The sequence below is a fragment of the Helianthus annuus genome, chromosome 4, assembly GCF_002127325.2.
Source record: "Helianthus annuus cultivar XRQ/B chromosome 4, HanXRQr2.0-SUNRISE, whole genome shotgun sequence".
NCBI lineage: Eukaryota > Viridiplantae > Streptophyta > Magnoliopsida > Asterales > Asteraceae > Helianthus > Helianthus annuus.
This window is the reverse complement of record NC_035436.2, coordinates 40,936,806-40,955,168: the sequence shown is the minus strand read 5'-3', so window position 1 is coordinate 40,955,168 and position 18,363 is coordinate 40,936,806. Positions and strand designations below refer to the sequence as shown.

At 40.2% G+C, this 18,363-nt stretch overlaps 1 protein-coding gene and 1 long non-coding RNA gene across 9 annotated transcripts; both read right to left on the bottom strand.

Moving 5' to 3' along the window:
• Positions 1–518: 518 nt before the first annotated feature.
• LOC110882699 (acyl-CoA-binding domain-containing protein 4-like) lies at positions 519–2,115 on the bottom strand. The gene is made up of 6 exons (XM_022130653.2): positions 2,088–2,115; positions 1,866–1,997; positions 1,610–1,774; positions 1,416–1,454; positions 1,077–1,219; positions 519–710 (listed from the first exon to the last, which is right to left on the bottom strand). The coding sequence occupies exons 1-6, from the start codon at positions 2,113–2,115 to the stop codon at positions 519–521; spliced, it is 699 nt and encodes a 232-aa protein (XP_021986345.2).
• A 5,593-nt stretch (positions 2,116–7,708) lies between these two features.
• On the bottom strand, positions 7,709–11,163 carry LOC110885791. 8 transcript variants are annotated; one of them, XR_004891838.1, is made up of 8 exons: positions 11,134–11,163; positions 10,735–10,886; positions 10,531–10,555; positions 9,567–10,369; positions 8,989–9,433; positions 8,768–8,900; positions 7,947–8,033; positions 7,709–7,837 (listed from the first exon to the last, which is right to left on the bottom strand). It is a non-coding gene; the product is annotated as an uncharacterized LOC110885791 (long non-coding RNA). The 8 variants fall into 8 exon arrangements; XR_004891842.1 differs by having other exon boundaries at positions 7,709–8,033; positions 8,989–9,060; positions 9,271–9,433; XR_004891841.1 differs by having other exon boundaries at positions 7,709–8,033; positions 8,989–9,060; positions 9,286–9,433.
• Positions 11,164–18,363: the final 7,200 nt, after the last annotated feature.

The window sequence follows — 18,363 nt, the reverse complement described above, 5'->3', positions numbered from 1 at the left end:
TAGGTTTTTCCGACCGCAATTTTGGTCGCAAACCAGTCGCAATTGCCCTGTTGCGACCGTTTTCCAACCGGAACTGCGATTGGAAAAACACCCGTCGCAATTGCTCTATTCCGACTAAGTTGCGACTGCTATTATCTTTTGCGACCTGGGTTTTGCGACTTTAATAATGGTCACAAATATTGCGACTGTTCCTGGTTTTGTGGGACTTCGGTTGTGACGGTCTTGATGCGACCGTATTCCGACCGCATGCCTTTTACAAACTGCGACCGCTTTGCAACCACTTGCCTTTTGAAAAATTGCGACCGCTATTGCGGTCGCAATTTTTATTTATTTTTTATTAATTAATTTCAGCCATTTTCTATTTTAACCTCTATATAATGTCAATTTTAAAATTTACATATTATCAAACTTTCAAATTTATATAAAACATTTCACTTGAAACATCAAATACCAAAGTTACCGTAACAAAATACATATTCAAAACAAAGTGTTTAAACGTTTGAAACCTAAGTCGATGATTATACGTTTTGAAACCTAGCCTTTAGCATTGCTTCAATGTTTGCCATTCTTTCATTCATAGCCTCTTTCTCCGCCTTATGTTTCTCTTTTTCCACCACCAATCCTGCAATAATATCATTCAACCTTTCTTTTTCTTTTTCTTCTTCTTTTTCTTTCGCTATATCTTGGATAATCACGTTTAACCTTTCGATCTAATAAAACCAATGAAAAGTGAAATATTAATGGCCAGCATAATCACAATTTATGAAACTAATCAGTTAACTATATGCTCAAGAAGGAACAAATTACCACTTGAACTGAGAGCATTATCTGTTGTGGAGATCATGTGCATGCCCATAAAATATATATCCATCTGAATCAACAAAGAATAGCAAAATAAACAACGTTAAGGCCCTTTATAATAAACAAAACAAAAAAAAAACAAAGCTTCAACCGTTTAAAATTTTACGACTAATTAAAACATGTACGAAATTATCTTCTAGATTGAGCAGAATCTATAATGTGAGTCGAGGTAGTAAAAAAATAAAACTTACGAATAAATAATCAATCACTTGTACCCATTCATGGCACCAGGATGCCATTTGAACTTCACAACTTACAGAGGCTTCCATTTGATGACCATAAAGTAACGAACTAATTTTTATCAAGATACACAAACTTAAAGTGGAAAAACTTAAGGAAACTTCAAAGGTATGATCACCTGTTCAGCAATGATGCCAACATTAGCATATGATTCACGGCTCTTAGAAGTTAGACCCGTAAGCGTATACGCATATAAACCACAAGGACCATCCATGTACCTTACTCTTATTTAAAAGACAAGATTATCATAGTAGTAATATAGTATAACAGTATATTTAAAACATTGATTATCTAAAAAAACTCAATAAGTTTACCTGTGCCTTGAAAGCTTAGGCATGTCCAACTGAAGCAGTCTGAAAGATATATTATAAAGGAAAACTTAGGCATGTCCAACCGAAGCAGACTGAAAGAGCAATCCAGGTTTCAATGGCCTATGTTGACACTTAACGAATTACATGACTTGGGCAACCAACATGACTTTGACCCGTAATCACAATGTTAATAAAACCTGCGTGTAGGTAGAACATGTCATCAAGTGCCTCGAGACTCTTATTGCAGCCTCCCATGAATATAAGAACGCCTCCATGCTGTGGATGCAAAGTGCTTCCTGCCATAGAAAATCTGGCAGATGGGCCCACTCCTAAAGTAATAACCTTGGTCCATCTAAACGTTTCTGCACAATAATTGAAAAGATTAAGATTGAACACATAAAGGTAGTGCTTTTAATATCATGTTAAACTAAATACAAATATTCAGTAGATTACCAAGATCAAACATATATAAGTCATCATAAAGATCTCCAGCGTCAGTAAAACCTCCAAATACAACGGTTGTATGACCAGCTCTAGGTGGCAATAGCTCGACATCGGTTATGAACTTTGTCCAGGTAAGCGTATCTACAAAAAGGAAGATGAAGAAGAAAGTTGATATTATTAGGTAACTTCAGGTCAATTATAAGTCTTGGTCAACAAAGTCAAACTTGAGACCTGTATCAAGCATCTGAACATCGGACATATAATAGTTCTTTCAGTCAAACTTGAGACCTGTTGTAATGAAAACAGTCAAACACCTACCTGCAACTGGAGGCTGCACAAGGTCAGGAGGTCCAACTGCACAAGGCTAGGAGGTCCAGCGAACGTAGAGAAGGTAAAATTCAATGTCATTTGTAATCGTAATCTACGTAATAAAATTACAGTAATGATATTACCTGCAAGCATCCACCATCAGAAACAACAAGCTCATCCACCATTAGAAACCCGTCTTGAAAAGGAGGAACACAAATAACTATCAAATGAATATAACGTAAGCGGGTCAGAAGCTACCAATAACTGGTCTAACCAGCAAATGTTTACATAAATTATACGCGTATGATATGAATGTATAATGATAGCTTGTAGATGTTAGGTGATAGAATATTTCACGGAGATATTTACACTCAGCCCAGGCTCGGTCAACACAATATTGAATGCACCAGGGGTTGCATCAGCAACCGCAATACCAATGTCGGCCCGTTTTAGTGTGGGTGCATCGTTCTTACCGTCTCATGTCATTCCACGTATATGGTTTCTCTCGTAATTTCCTGACAGTTTCATATTTGGGATTTCGTCATCAGGAATGGGTCTTGAACTTCGAGTGGTTGAGTCCTTTCCTCTATGGTATAAAGGGACTAACTTTCCTTCTTCAATTTGGGCTTTACAAACAGGGCATTCTTGAGAATGTGAATGTAGGTGAAGCCATTTGTAAAGTCAAAGCATATGTTGCACTCGAAATCGCCAGCGTCGCTACTGTTGGTAGATGGGTCTTGGGTTGGCCCGCTCGCCACTTCTCCAAACCTATCAGACATCTCGCTTGGAACAAATGCTCAATGGCCCAAAAAATTTATTATATTTTTTTTTTTTTTTGCATATTTATCCTCCAAAATTACAAATTTACAACAAAAAAACATATAAAATGTCATTTAGACTATAAAATCAAACCACCACAAGTGGCCTAGTGGTGGAGTGACTTGGGTTCTCCAATGGAGACCCAAGTTCAATTCCCATTAGTGCCACTTTGGTGGCCACCAACACCCGCTTTAAAGCCGGACGGAGGACACTCGAGGTCTCGGGTTCGAAACATGTTTCTTACCCCTCTTTGATGGCTATGGGTATTTGCCGCCAGGGATCCTTGTCGGGTGGTGAACTGGGAAGGGAGATCCCTTCCGCGGTCAGGGGTACCGTGCAACTACCCTTTTTTTTAGACTATAAAATCAGATACTTCTTTCTCTTTTATCCTTCTAATTTTGGCACAAAACATTCAATCAGATTAAGTGTTGATGTAAAACATATTGAAACCAAACGGGTCAACCTAAACGACCCTCAAGTAAACTTGTGACCCGTTTAGACTAAACTCAAACCAAGGAATTGTGTGAAAAATTCACTCATCTAGTTCAAGTATGATTCAATTAGATCATAGATGGTAGATAGCTAGCCCTAATTCACCACTTAAACATGAAAGCTCAAACCTAATAAAACATGAAAGATCAAAGACAATTAAAATAATTTCAAGTCTTAATAAATAATTCAAATCATATATATACTTTTAACACAATCAATCACTATGATCAATCACCAAATCATATAAACAAATAGCAGCAAATAAGCAATAACAACCACAAACAACTAAAAACATCATGAAACGAGACAGAGATTACTCACCGTCGGAAAAATACAGAAATAGACTTCCGGCAGTTATATAAATACTCCTTGATTAACAACCACAACCAGGAATCAAACTTTTCTTAAATATTTTGTTGACTTTTAACATCATTGAAACTTGACGGATTCCCACTCATGAAATTCTTGGAAGAATTGCTTTCTGCAAAAGAAAATTCAACGTGGGCCCATCAAGTTTGGGCTTCAAAGATTGGTTTCAGTTTCTTTGGGCTTTTCCCAACTGGTTCAGTTAATGGCCTGGCTCAAATGGTTTAAGAGTTTTTTGTTAAGATCATAACTCAAATTAGAGGTGCACAACCAAACAGGATCCGGATCCGAATTTGAAACCGGATACTAAACCAATAAACTGATCTGAAGCTTGTTCGAATCCGGTCTGATCCTCAGGTTTGAGCATGTATACATTGAATACAGTTTTGAAACCGGTTTGGGATAACCCGTAGTTAAATAATACATTGAACCCAGATTTCAAACTGATTCAATTCTGTATGGTTTGCCTTTCGAAACAGGTTTGGGTCAACAGAAATAAGAGCAAAAGAAACTAACTTCAAGAGAAAAGATTAGATAGCCCAGACAACATCAGTGACATATCTCTTTTGAGCAATAAAGTGCTAATTACATAGTTTAACCAAGATAACTTCTGTGTTAATAAATTTTCAGCAATTGAAGGTATCTCATGATGAAACTATCTATTGAAAGGATGTTTTCAATGAACACGTCTTCTTTATTAAAACTAGATCATAATATTTTTTTTAATACTACAGTTATCATGGTTCCATATCTAATGACCTAATTATCATACTTATTTTCTAATCACAACAGTAATCATCCACAAAAATGAAGAAAAAATCAAAATATCACTAAACAATCAACCTAATTTAAAACAATCGCATATACTCACAGATTCACACCAAAGTTAAAGAAAAATTAGCGTTTAGAAAGTAACATGAGACAATTCATCACAATACACATGCGAAACCCTTCGTAAACCTCAGATTTCGTTCATCTAGCATCCGTCAAACTCTGCGGAAAACAAAGCATGATAGAATGTTCATTGTTCACTTTCAAACAGGTTTCAATCGTCTTCTTCCTCAAAGCCTTCACATTCTCAAATAAACTTTTTTTCTAAGTGATTAACAACAGAGGCATCAGCATTCATAAAACGACTTTCATGACACAAATTAGGGGAATTGGCATGTAATAATCCCACCTAGACCTTATTGGCCATTAATAATCCCACCTCAGAATATTCCCCACACCAGTCCCACATTTCACTTATTTTTCCTACAATGGTCCCCCGTTAAAAAAACTTAACGGAGTTAAGCTTTTTTTCCAAACTACAAACAGATTTTTTAGGGCTTTTGATCAGAACGATGATACGAGTCCATTGATGTAAAACTTACTTCGAAATGGTGCTCCAAGTGACTTGATTTTGGTTAATTGGAAATTTAAACACCCGAATTGAAGCGTCGTTTTCATCGTTTGGAGCACCGTTTCGAGGCAAGTTTTACATCAATGGACTCGTATCGTCGTTCTAATCAAAAGCCCTAAAAAATATGTTTGTAATTTGGAAAAAAGCTTAACTCCGTTAAGTTTTTTTAACGGGGGACCATTGTAGGAAAAATATGTGAAAGGTGGGACTGGTGGGGGGAATATTCTGAGGTGGGATTATTAATGGCCAATAAGGTCTAGGTGAGATTATTACAGGCCAATTTCCCCACAAATTAAAACTAGAACTAATATTATAGTGTTCACTACTATTGGCTGATTTCGATCTAATTTTACCATAAACCGAAACCTCTAACTGATCCGGTGAGTCATACTTACCAAATTTGACATCTGCCGGAGCAACCGCACACGGCGTTCATCCACGGAGGACGGCTCCAAACATCGTAACTGTTCAAAACGCCCATCTGAAACCTAGATAAAGGTGATAAACATCCAAAACTATTATAATCACAAACACTACTGCAATTCGGATCGATTAACATGACTTTATCATCTCCGTCATCATTTCCGACGAAGACGAGGAAGTTGAGGACAGTAATCGATCATTCTCATCGTAGAATGAAAACGCTCGGCCGGAATCGGATCCTGAGGTGTAATCGGAGCGAAATTGAAGCAATTGGTGGATCCAGTGGTGTGAATTGTATGAGAGAGAGAGATATCAGAAGAAATTGAGAGGATTTGTGGTGGTAAAATTGTGGATCAGATGAAAAAATGAAACCCTAGGTGGTGGAAGAGATGCAGTGAAGAAGAGTGCAACGGACGGAGGAGTTTGACAAAAGTAACTTTTGTTTTTTATATATTTCTGTGCAACTTATACTTTTTTATTTTTAGATATTCTCGTATTTGCGACCAATTTAGATAGTCGCAACTTTTGTTTTTTATATATTTCTTGTATTTGCGACCGTTTTAGGCGGTCACAACTTTTGCTTTTTTTATTTTTCTCGTATTTGCGACTGTTTTCCGACCACCATTCAACTATTTGCGACCGGAAAATTGTGGTTGCAAAATTTGAGACCGTTTTGCTACCGAATGTGGGTTGGTCTTTGATTTTGCGATTGTTTTGATGTTGGTCGCAAACTGGTCGCTAATTTTGCCACCGCCTTATGTAGGTCACAAATTTTGGTTGCAATTGCCTAGTTTTCTAGTAGTGTGTAGACTGTATATACACATGATCTTCTTCTGGCTGTTAATCGATGAAGTTTGTGAAACGATAGATTTGATCCCGTGTGTCAGGCATAATATTACTTTTTATGGAAATAACTCCAAGGATGATGGAAAAAGTGGACTGAATGAAAACAATAAGATGTTCGAATTGGTTGAAAATGATGAACAGCACAAATGCAATGCAATACAAATCAACATGGTTTTTATTGGGTGAAATCTGAAATCAAACTTACGCACAGATGTTTGGATCGCAAGATTATAGGGGTAGTTACATGTATTTTGTAACTGATCATGATAAAAGAAAACCGAATATGTCTTAAATTTAATTAAAAAATTATGTTTAAATGTATAATGACAATCATACCATTATATTTTTAAAACTAGATCAATGGCCAAGATGAGTTGGTTTTGTTCACAATTAGGGTAAAGTTCATAAATGAACCTAACCCTCCCCTATATATATATATATATATATATATATATATATATATATATATATATATATATACTAGTCGTTTACCCGCACGATGCGGCGGGAAACATATCACTTAGGTTGATGAGCTTAGGGCTATGTACAGGGCGGTTCAGTTTTGAGCCATAACCAAACCAAATTCGCGATACAACGGAAAACACAACACTTGTTAATAATTCTAAAGGCGTGTATGAGAAGGTTCAGTTCAGTTGGGTCATAACTAAAATCTAAATTTTCGGTTAAGGGAAGGTCTGAATAGCGTTGTCCTGCCAATGTGCATCCATGGCATATCATTTAAAAAATTAAACAAATGTGAATGCTCTAAACAAACTGTGTGGAATGTTCATATTTTACCCCATAGAATCAAGTTCTCATCCACCATTTTGTGAAAATCAAGTTCTTATAAACCTTGGAAGCGATCAGGAGTTTTCCCCCAAGGGCTTTCTTCTGTGGGGTACCAGGTTCGACCTTCACTATGTGTGTCGGCCCAGCAAACCGTACGCACCGATGGGAAGGAGATTCGAACTTGGGCGGTTCCGAACTTTAGTAGGGCTGTAGGGGATCTTTTACCAGTCGATCTATACCGTTAAAAAAAAACCTTGTGAAGTTCTAGTTAATAAATTGTGCTTATTAATCCGGTGTGAGAATCTAATTTTCAAGGCTTCTACCACGTCAACAAATGGTATAACTGTTAAACCATGTATTACAACTACACACATCATCACATTACCGTCTAACACAAAATGCCAAATCATCACAAAGTCAACTTTATAAGATTTCATATATGTACAAGGCTATACAGTATAATTATACAAAAGAGAAAAAAAAACTTAGTTTCAAATTGATTTCAAAGGACCCAGTCTTGTCATGTTGGTTGATCCTATAATTACACATGACCCCTAATTAGTGTTCTTGAAGAGCATAATGTATATTTCAGTTCTAACAAAAGCAATAGTTAACGGAATAGGCAAAGACCAAAGAAGGTATACTCTCTCCTGCGCCTGCGCCTGCGCCTCTTTCTCCTTTCTTCTCGTCCTCTGATTCTTAGTATGCCTTGCTTCGATAAGTTTGGCTCGCTTCACGGATCAAAGAGTAAAGAACTATTATATTAATTAAAATTTTAAAAATAGCATGCACGAAAACAATGTGGGAAGGAAGTTTGTAACTATTGTTTTAACACAAACTTTTGGTTTCCTCGCATACATAATACATTTCTTAAAGCACCATTTGGGGATCTCTTGACGTAATATTTTTCATATAATAAACGATCTGGACTAATAAAAGAGACATACCCCAAATAATTCACTTTTCTTCTAAAAAAACACAAAGAAGTTAAACTCGAACAACGTTTCTAACCCCAGGGAAGCTAACAATCTATCCACAATTAGTTACACCGGTATAATCCAATATTACACCCCACCTCATAATTTACCAAAATTAAAATTAAATAAAGCCATAAAGGTATATCTATGGATTTAGTTTAAAAAAATAAAAACAAACCTATAGTGATGATTTAACCACAATCAAAATAATAAGCTTATAACTTTTCATATATGAAAGAGAACATTAGCATCGAACGCTATAAAAAGCAAAACTAAACTGGAATAGCAAGCCATATTTTTCATAGGCTGTACACGTGTGTGCATTAAGAATAATGCTTTAGGACACCTTCAATTTATATGTCTTGCTTCCTTTTTCGCTATATTTTTTCATTTACCAATTTGACCCATCAAAGTTAAGACGATATATGCTGATAAATAAAACAATTTATGCATCAGGTATTCAAGGCAAGATTTAGATAGAAGCAAACCAGCTGCAGCAAGCTGTCTTGAGCTCCAATGGTCATAATATTCTTCTTGTGACAACTGAAACAGTTGATGTTCCAGGTTCCAATCCATCAAAGAGCATATAGACCACGTTCATGAGTTCATCTACAGCTGTCCCTTTGTAATGACAACAAAAAAGATCAGATTAAGTTTATTTTTTGTTTAATTCATCCATGTTGTTTCTGATCAATAACATAATACTCACCTTTGATCATCAAGGAGTCTAAGTGCCTGTGTATCTTTAGACTTAGAGGGAACACAAAAACAGATCAAAAACCTACTTGAAATTGGGAATAATGCTATATTTAAAATGAATTGAGCAATGAAATCACGAAATTCATAGTTCTCCAACAAGAAATGATGAAATCAAAATGAAAGAGTTGAAATTTCCCCAAAATTGCAGAAAAATGAATTAAAGGCCCCATATAATAAAGACATGGATTGAGAATACCACTTCAAATGACAATGAATCTTTAAATATAAAGACCTGGATGAAGAATACCAGGAGTGAGGTGGCATAGACGGAAAAGCAAGAACCATCAGCAACGACGCAGAGTTACCGTGGGGAGAAACAATCAGCAATCGATTAGGGTTTTTCGTTTCGTTTTCCCTCCCCAATCTCGATCCAGGCCTACTCACAGCCCCAAATTCTGTATTTCAAAACATTAAAAAATATCAATTCATAAGACAAAATCCAAATCCAAACACCCCTTGAATAGAAAAAAAAAGAGACCACTACGGAACTATAATTGTTAAAACATAAAATTTACATCAAAACTATACCTCGTTGAATCCCCGCACAAGATATCACTTCATCACCTATTAATGTCTTTAGTACCTACAAACAAACATCAAATAAGAAACTGATAATCAAATATCCAACATCATTTGATAGTATAGATATGCATTATATATATAGTATAGATATAGGTGTTTTTTCTAATAACAGCAATCTTACCTAACTCGAGTGGTCATGGCTACATGTATCATCATGATTGAAATGATCTATTTTTTTTAATAAATCAATAAATAAAAAATAACTCCCTCTTAGGCGTTATTTTCTTACTTTTTAGTATGATCCTGTAACTTAACCTACATAACTTACTGCAAATAAAAACAAGATGATAGGCAGTTATAGAACAATGATCCCTTAAGGGTAGCTATAGGGGCCAACCGAAGCTTACACCAAGTGTGACATCCAAGGTCTTAAGCTCCCTTAATTTAAGGCAAACACTACCCAAATAAAAAAAAGACAATATAATGGTATAAACAGAATGCACCTAAAAGTTCAGTTTAATTAGCAATGTAATCTTTTGCACGTCCAATTTCTTTCTTGGTGGCTCTGTTGGCAACCGAACAGATTTCTATTTGAACACTGGTTCAAGACAATGAAAATCCAGTTCATATAAACAGAGACCAGTAAGCATCCGATTAAACTAATGTGGATTGTTTATACCCTTTACAGTGCGTGGCTTGTCTTCTTGACGGCAAGCGGTGTAAAGACAGGCCGCCTATATGGCGTCTTGGTTTCTTCCCCTACTTGACTTCTGGTCTTTGACCTTCTTAAATATCTCATTAGCACGCTCCTAGAAAGTCAAAAGACAAGACCAACAACAACACACAAATGAATATATGTCATGGGGGGATAAGCGACAACATTAAATGAATGACTTTAAATGGAAAATAAAACAAGACACCGCCACTGATTATTATTTCCATTTATATGATACTGCCAATAAAGGCATACCTTTATTGTTGCAACAAGGCCCAACCTGTATTGACACATTAAATGCATCAGAACAAACTCAAACTCCAAAAAGCATTGATGTGAGTTTGTGTGAGAATGCAGAAGCAAAGAATGGGTCTATGTTATAATAATATTCTTGAATCAAAGAATAAACTGGACAAATATCGCGTTAACCGGGATGAAGAAAATCATACGGCGGAATACCTGAGCAAGACTGTGAGTAACCTTTTGAAGACGGAGACCGGTCTGCGTAAAATATCACGTTACCATCCAGACCACGCTTCGGGCCACATTTTCGGTTTGGAATCACTGTTAGGAGGGAAGTAGTCACAGTAAAAACAATTGCCAGTGTTGATCTGTGAGTAACAAAAGCAATATTTACTTTCTTGTAAATATGAATTGCAAAAAACTTCAGTGAATATTATAAAGAACATCCGATGTAACTTAAAAGCGTAAAACGTGATTTACCCTTATAAATTTTATAAAAGGGACATCAAATTATGGGAATGCTCACGTGACCCGTTTGACTACTTGCACAGTTTATTCATGTTGCTACCACTTATTAATGCTACAAAAACATAGTAAATAAGTGATTATGACTACCTGAGATAAAATAATCGGACCGCTCTAATTTGTCACACCCCCAAAAACCACTTGCGGAACACCACCGCTTGGAGGCGTGACCGACCAGGATCCAGCCACCAATTATACTGAGCATTGATTTATAGTAGAAATATTTGCTACCCAAAGTAGTTAGCAACATCGTAGTTTAAGTTCGATAATTAGTTTAACAAAACAGCGGAAGCATAAACCAATTAGTTTTAAGGATAGTTCTTAGTTCAAGATAATTAAACCCAACACACGGGTTTTGACGAACACTACACATCCCCAAGCAGCAGCTCCTCAGTCACAGGTTACCTGCAAAGCATGCAGTAAGGGGTCAACAATAATGCTGAGTGAGTTAACTAGTTGTCCAGTTTTAGTTTACCAAAAACATAAGTTGTTTAGATAAAGCATTTATAATCACGTTGTGGGGAGCTACCCCATCTGTAAGCTCACTAAACTGTAGATACCGAAACTGTTGACGGAAAGTTGTTGTGCCCCGAGTCAATGTCTATCGTCATTGACCATGTTGCAAGGTCTACTAGTTCACGCCCGATCTCCCCCGGTCACGGTGTGAGGTTGTCAAACCTAATAGCGCTATCAACTAATAACCCGTTCGCCCCCGGCGATTAATCGGTACTGTAAGCAGGGACTTAAAGTGATAGAGTTTCGTTTAGCATGGCTAGTTGTGATTCATAAATAATATCCAAACGTATCTCCCCCGGAGATAGTAATTACCCATTCTGTTTTCCCCCGGAAGTAATGGTTCAAAAGTGTTTTCCCAAAGTTGGTAGTTGGTCCGTGTCCCTCCACGGGACGCATGCTTTTAGTGTGTGAACTCACCTTGGGTTGCTCGGCAGATTAGGTTACTTGTCAAACACGCTGGTCACCACGTCCTAACATGGTTACCGGTATAGGTCAGGTTTGGTGTACGAGCAATCACGTATAATCTACTCATAACTAACACGTAACATGCATACAACATACAGTGGGTTATTGGGCCGGCCCTAACATGCACACATTCAAACTGAACTTCAGCAACACATAGTCCAGTTAACAGGTAGCCCATATTAACACATTCTGGCCCAATAACCAAAGTGGACAGCCCAGTCGCAACAAGGTGGTCTCGAGTCGCAACCAGGAGGTCTCGGCTTGTCACGCTGTGGTTGCGAGTCGCAACCGTTGCGGTCTCGAGTTGTCACACTGTGGTTACGAGTCGCAACCGTCGTAGTCTCGAGTCGCAACCGTTTCGGTTTCGAGTTGTCATGCTGTGGTTACGAGTCGCAACTGTGTGGTCTCGAGTCGCAATGCTGTCCTTTTCTTGTTCACGTGTTGATTCAGACTTAGTCAGGCTAAATTGTACCAAGCATCAGGCCCAAATCAGGAAACAACCAATAAGGTTTCAACTAACAATTTTCCTAATCTGACCATTAGTAAACATGGATCAAACATTGCCCTTTTTAAATCTTCAAGTCACATTCAACAAGTTCATCACAAGTTCATCATTCTAGGGTTTTCATATTCAAAGCAACCATAAACCAAATAGTTCATGAATTACACATAATCCTTGGTTCATCATCTATAAACAACATTTTTCATACAAGAATATGTTTTGTCATAAAAATCCCTCATTCATCTCCAAATTACCTACCATTTAGTTTAAACATTCAACTAGTCATTTTGAACATTTTAACAAGCATCCTAACATGGTTTACACATATGGTGAAACTCACAAATCATTCGAAAAATCATGTATAACACTACTAACTAGACACTTTCTAGTCCATTCAACACACATAAATCCTTTACACATACAATAACACTAACCGGTTAAGAAGAAGGCGCCGAGACAAGGAAGAAACCGAGAAAGTAGAGTGTCCGAATGATGATGAGCTTGACCGAGATTCCTTGTGAGATCCGATTTGCTCCAAGCTTGAACCGAGATTAAGGAGAGAAAGTGGTGTTGTTGAGGGTTTTCTAGTGAGAGAGAGAGAGGAGTGTTTGTGTGTTTGTGTAAAATGAAGGAAGTGGGGAAAGGTTGGGATTTATATACAAGGGATCTCGAGTTGGGCTTGGGGGTTTCGGCCCAAACCGGTTACGGCTCAAGAGGCCCACTCGAAACCGAGTGGCCCACTCGAGACCAAGGGGTCTCGAGTCGTGGTCTCGACTCACTAGTATATACGTATATAGTATATAAATATAATACATACATACAACACATATCATGCAAAGAGTCACGTTTCCATTTAATAACATATATGTACACAAAGATATTACAAGATGTTCGTTCGGAAAAACCCAGAGTGTCACATTATCCCCAAGTTTTAAGAACTTTCGTCCCGAAAGTTAAGGCAGCCACTGCCAAGCTAGCGTGTTTCAACGGGGTGTCACATCATCCCCCGTTAGTTTGGAATTTCGTCCCGAAATTCGGTTGTAGCTTCAGTGCTGGGGGTTTCGTTTGGGAACAACTGGGGATACTTGCACTTCATCTGGTCTTCCCGCTCCCAGGTAAACTCTGGGCCACGTCGTGAGTTCCAACGAACTCGCACGAGAGGTATTTGGCTACGTTTGAGGGTTTTGATCTCTCGATCCGTGATCTCAATCGGTTCCTCAGTGAAGTGTAGCTGTTCATCAATAGTGAGTTCCTTGAAGGGAATTATGAGTGTTTCATCCGACAGACACTTCTTCAGATTAGACACGTGAAAAACATTGTGCACTTCACTCAGCTCTGCAGGCAGGTTCAATCTATAAGCAACCTTACCGATTTTCTCGGTAATTTCGAATGGTCCAACATATCGCGGATTCAGCTTGCCCCGTTTACCGAAACGAACCACACCCTTCCAGGGTGAGACTTTAAGTAGAACCCGGTCCCCGACCTGGAATTCTAGCGGTTTCCTACGCTTATCAGCGTAGCTTTTCTGACGGTCACGAGCTGCCGCCATGCGTTGTCTGATCTGGGCAATCTTTTCCGTCGTATCTACCACCAGTTCTGGGCCTGTGATTTGACTGTCACCGACTTCCGCCCAACAAAGAGGTGATCGGCATTTACGACCGTACAATGCCTCAAAAGGTGCCGCCTGAATGCTAGTGTGGTAGCTGTTATTGTAGGAGAATTCCACCAGCGGTAGATGCTTCTCCCAGTTCTTGCCAAAATCGATCACACATGCTCTAAGCATGTCTTCCAGGGTTTGGATGGTGCGTTCAGACTGCCCATCCGTTTGTGGGTGATAAGCGGTGCTCATGTCCAAGCGTGAGCCAAAGGATTTGTGCATAGCTTGCCACAACTCGGAAGTAAAACGAGCGTCTCGGTCGGAAATAATAGAAGTTGGCACCCCGTGTCTCGAGACTACTTCCTTTAAATAGATTTCTGCCAAGGTAGAAAACTTGTCTGTTTCCTTAATGGCCAGAAAGTGTGCAGACTTAGTCAATCGATCTACTATTACCCAAATAGTGTCATTCCCGTGTTGGGATCTAGGTAGCCCCGTAACAAAATCCATGGAAATTTGTTCCCATTTCCACTTCGGGATTTCGGGTTGCTGGAGTAGTCCTGCTGGTTTCTGATACTCAGTCTTGACTCTTGCGCAGGTTAAACATTTGCTAACGTAAGCTGCTATGTGGGCTTTCATGCCAGGCCACCAGTAAGTGGTCCTTAAGTCGTGGTACATCTTGTCTGAACCAGGATGTACTGAATAACGGGACTTATGGGCTTCGTCCATCACAAGCTCACGTAGATCTCCGTAGAGTGGGACCCAAATACGCCCTGCCACATAGTAGGCGCCGTCTTCTTTTTGCTCTAGTCGTTGTCTCGATCCTCGCAGGGACTCAGCCCTGATGTTTTCCGGTTTCAGAGCTTCAGCCTGAGCATTTCGAATCTGGGTAGGGAGATTAGACTGGATAGTAAGTTGTAACGCTCGCACGCGCTTGGGCGTAGTGTCTTTTCGGCTGAGGGCGTCTGCCACGACATTGGCCTTGCCCGGATGGTACTTGATGGCGCATTCATAATCATTCAGGAGTTCGACCCATCGACGTTGTCGCATGTTTAATTCCTTTTGCTTGAAGATATGCTCGAGACTCCTGTGATCGGTGTAAATGGCACTTGGTACCGTACAGGTAATGTCTCCATATCTTAAGCGCAAAGATCACTGCTCCTAGTTCCAAGTCGTGCGTTGTGTAGTGCCTTTCGTGCGTCTTAAGTTGTCGAGAGGCGTAGGCAATAACTTTGTCGCGTTGCATTAACACACAACCGAGCCCATGGATGGACGCATCGCAGTAAACCACAAAGTCGTCAGTGCCTTCAGGCAACGAGAGGATAGGAGCACTACAGAGATTATCCTTTAGTTTCTGAAATGCGGTTTCCTGAGCTTCACCCCATTTATAAACCATACCCTTCTGAGTAAGAGCCGTGAGAGGCTGAGCGATCTTTGAGAATCCCATGATAAATCTTCGATAGTACCCTGCTAGTCCCAAGAATTGGCGGACTTCGGTCGGAGTCTTAGTGGTAGGCCAATTCTTTATAGAGTCGATCTTTGCAGGGTCGACGTGAATTCCATCCTTGTTAACCACGTGCCCAAGGAAATGGACTTCTCGAAGCCAGAAGTCGCATTTCGAGAACTTGGCATACAGTTGCTCATTGCGAAGGAGTTCGAGGATAAGGCGCAGGTGCTGTTCATGCTCTTCTTGACTTTTCGAGTAGATCAGGATGCCGTCTATAAACACGATCACAAATTTGTCGAGGTAAGGTTTGCACACTCGGTTCATGAGATCCATAAATACCGCGGGCGCGTTGGTCATTCCAAAGGGCATAACAAGGAATTCATAGTGACCATAACGAGTCCTGAATGCAGTTTTGGAGATGTCTTCATTACGGACCCTTAGCTGATGATAGCCCGATCGTAAGTCGATCTTAGAGTAGTAGCTCGATCCTTGCAACTGATCGAATAGGTCGTCGATTCGCGGGAGAGGGTAACGATTCTTGATGGTAACCTTGTTCAGCTCACGATAGTCAATGCACATTCGGAACGTGCCATCCTTCTTCTTAACAAAGAGTACCGGTGCTCCCCAGGGTGATGAACTAGGGCGAATAAACCCTTTATCCAATAGTTCCTGTAGTTGAGTAGAGAGTTCCTTCAATTCTGCGGGGGCTAGTCGATAAGGCGCACGAGCTATGGGCGCTGCTCCGGGAGCTAGCTCGATTTGGAATTCGACCTGACGGTGGGGAGGGAGTCCAGGTAATTCTTCAGGAAATACCTCGGGGTAGTCACGCACTACTGGAAAATCTTCAATCCTCTTTTCCTTTTCCTGCGTGTTGGTGACAAGTGCTAAGATAGCGGTGTGCCCCTTTCGTAAACACTTCTGGGCCTTCAAGAATGAGATAACGCCGGAGATTTCTCCGCCTTTGCCACCTTGTACAATGAGGGGTTTGCCAGAACGGCGGGGAATACGAACTGCTTTCTCTTGACAGAGGATCTCAGCGCGATGCTTGGATAACCAATCCATACCGATGACGACGTCGAAGCTTCCAAGTGTAACAGGGAAAAGATCGATGCTAAACGTCTGACCAGACAGTTCTAGTTTGCAGCCTTTGATAACATGTGAGGCCTCGATGTTTCTACCATTAGCTAACTCGACGATATGATGAGAACTTAGTAACGAAAGCGGACGCTTAAGCTTCTTACTAACACGTAAGGACACATAACTAGCATCGGCTCCAGAATCAAATAATACAGAAACATAACGATCATCGAGTAGGAACTTACCCGCCACGACATTGGGGTCATTCCTCGCTTCTCCAGCTCCAATCACAAAAGCCCTTCCTCTAGCACCATTCCCAGCGTTGTTGTTCTGATCGTTGTTTCCAGCTCCCTGATTGTTGTTGCGGTTCTGGTTCAGTTCAGGGCAATTCTTCTTATAGTGCCCCTCAGATCCACACTGGAAACAACCCTTGGCGTTCCCATGATGCTGCTGCTGCTGGTTCTGCCCCACGGGACGTGGACTCCTACAGTCCTTGGCCTCATGCCCCATCTTGTTACATCGCTGACACTGACTTTTCCCACAAGGCCCACTGTGATGTCGATTGCACTTGTTGCACTTGGGGTGGTTACCGCGATAGCCACCCTGCTGTTGAGTGCCCTTGTTGTTTTCAGTTTTCCTTTGCTGTGCTGGGGCCTGAGTGGGGTTAGCATCCTTGCTTTGATTTCCTTCCCACTTACGCTTGTTGTCACTAGAAGTTCCGACAGTAGCACTGATCCTTTTGGGCAACCTGCCCTCCTCTACGGCCTGATCAGTGAGTTTGTGAGCAAGTCGAACGATCGGCTGAATGGTAGTGAGGTTGGCTGAAGTCACATGGCTTCGAATTTCTGGGGCCAAACCCTTGACGTACAACTCGATTCTTCGATACATAGGTCGAGACATGTTTGGGCAAAGGGCAGCAAAGTCATTGGACAGCTTGGTGTAGGTTTCAATCTCTGACCCAACCATCTTAAGCGCGTAGTACTCGTTCTCAAGTTTGTGGATGTCATCCCGGTGACAGTACTCCTCCTTAATCATGTCCTTGAAATCCTCCCACGCAGTAGCATTAGCAGTTTCCAAACCAAACATCTGAATTTGCGCCTTCCACCAGGAAAGCGCGTTTCCTTCAAGTGTTGCAGTAGCAAACTTCACCCAATTCGCAGGGGGACACTCACAGACAGCAAAGACAGCTTCAACTTTCTCAATCCAGTGCAGAAGACCTATGGCACCCTCAGTGCCGTTGAAAGGGAGAGGCTTGCAATCCATGAAAGTATTGAAAGTACACATGGGTGGTTGCGCAGGTGCATGCTGACCTGTTCGTGAGAAGCGAAGCGTATAGATTTATGGATAAAAGGCGTTGTGGCGGTAGGATCTAAACATCCTAGGATATCGAGTTTACCTCCAGGGTGAGCTGCGAAAGCTGCAGCCACCGTGTTAAGCAGGTTAGTGAATTGAGCCTGAGTCATGTTGATGTTTCCTCTTCCACGTCCACTCATTGTCTTCATAATCAGAAAACATAGTATGAGTGTGATGTCGTAATGTAGCGAGAATGAGATAGAAGAGAGAGGTGTATCTATCTAATTAGGCACACTAGTACGTATAGCAAAACAGAAAACATAAGGTAAGCAAACAAGTAAACACTAGTCCGAGCTATGAGGTCTATTGTGTTGAGCCTTGCACTTGGAGTGTAGTGTCGTCGCGAGTCACAGGTTATAGTCTGGT

Bases quoted from the DNA above. Each gene is read 5' to 3' on its own strand.
- LOC110882699 (XM_022130653.2), bottom strand. From the start codon at position 2,115: ATGTCCGATGTTCAGATGCTTGATACAG. The intron at 1,998-2,087 runs GTCTCAAGTTTG...TCCTTTTTGTAG, and splicing joins TGTTCAGATGCTTGATACAG to ATACGCTTACCTGGACAAAG. The intron at 711-1,076 runs GTACAAGTGATT...TGGTTTTATTAG, and splicing joins CATCCTGGTGCCATGAATGG to ATCGAAAGGTTAAACGTGAT.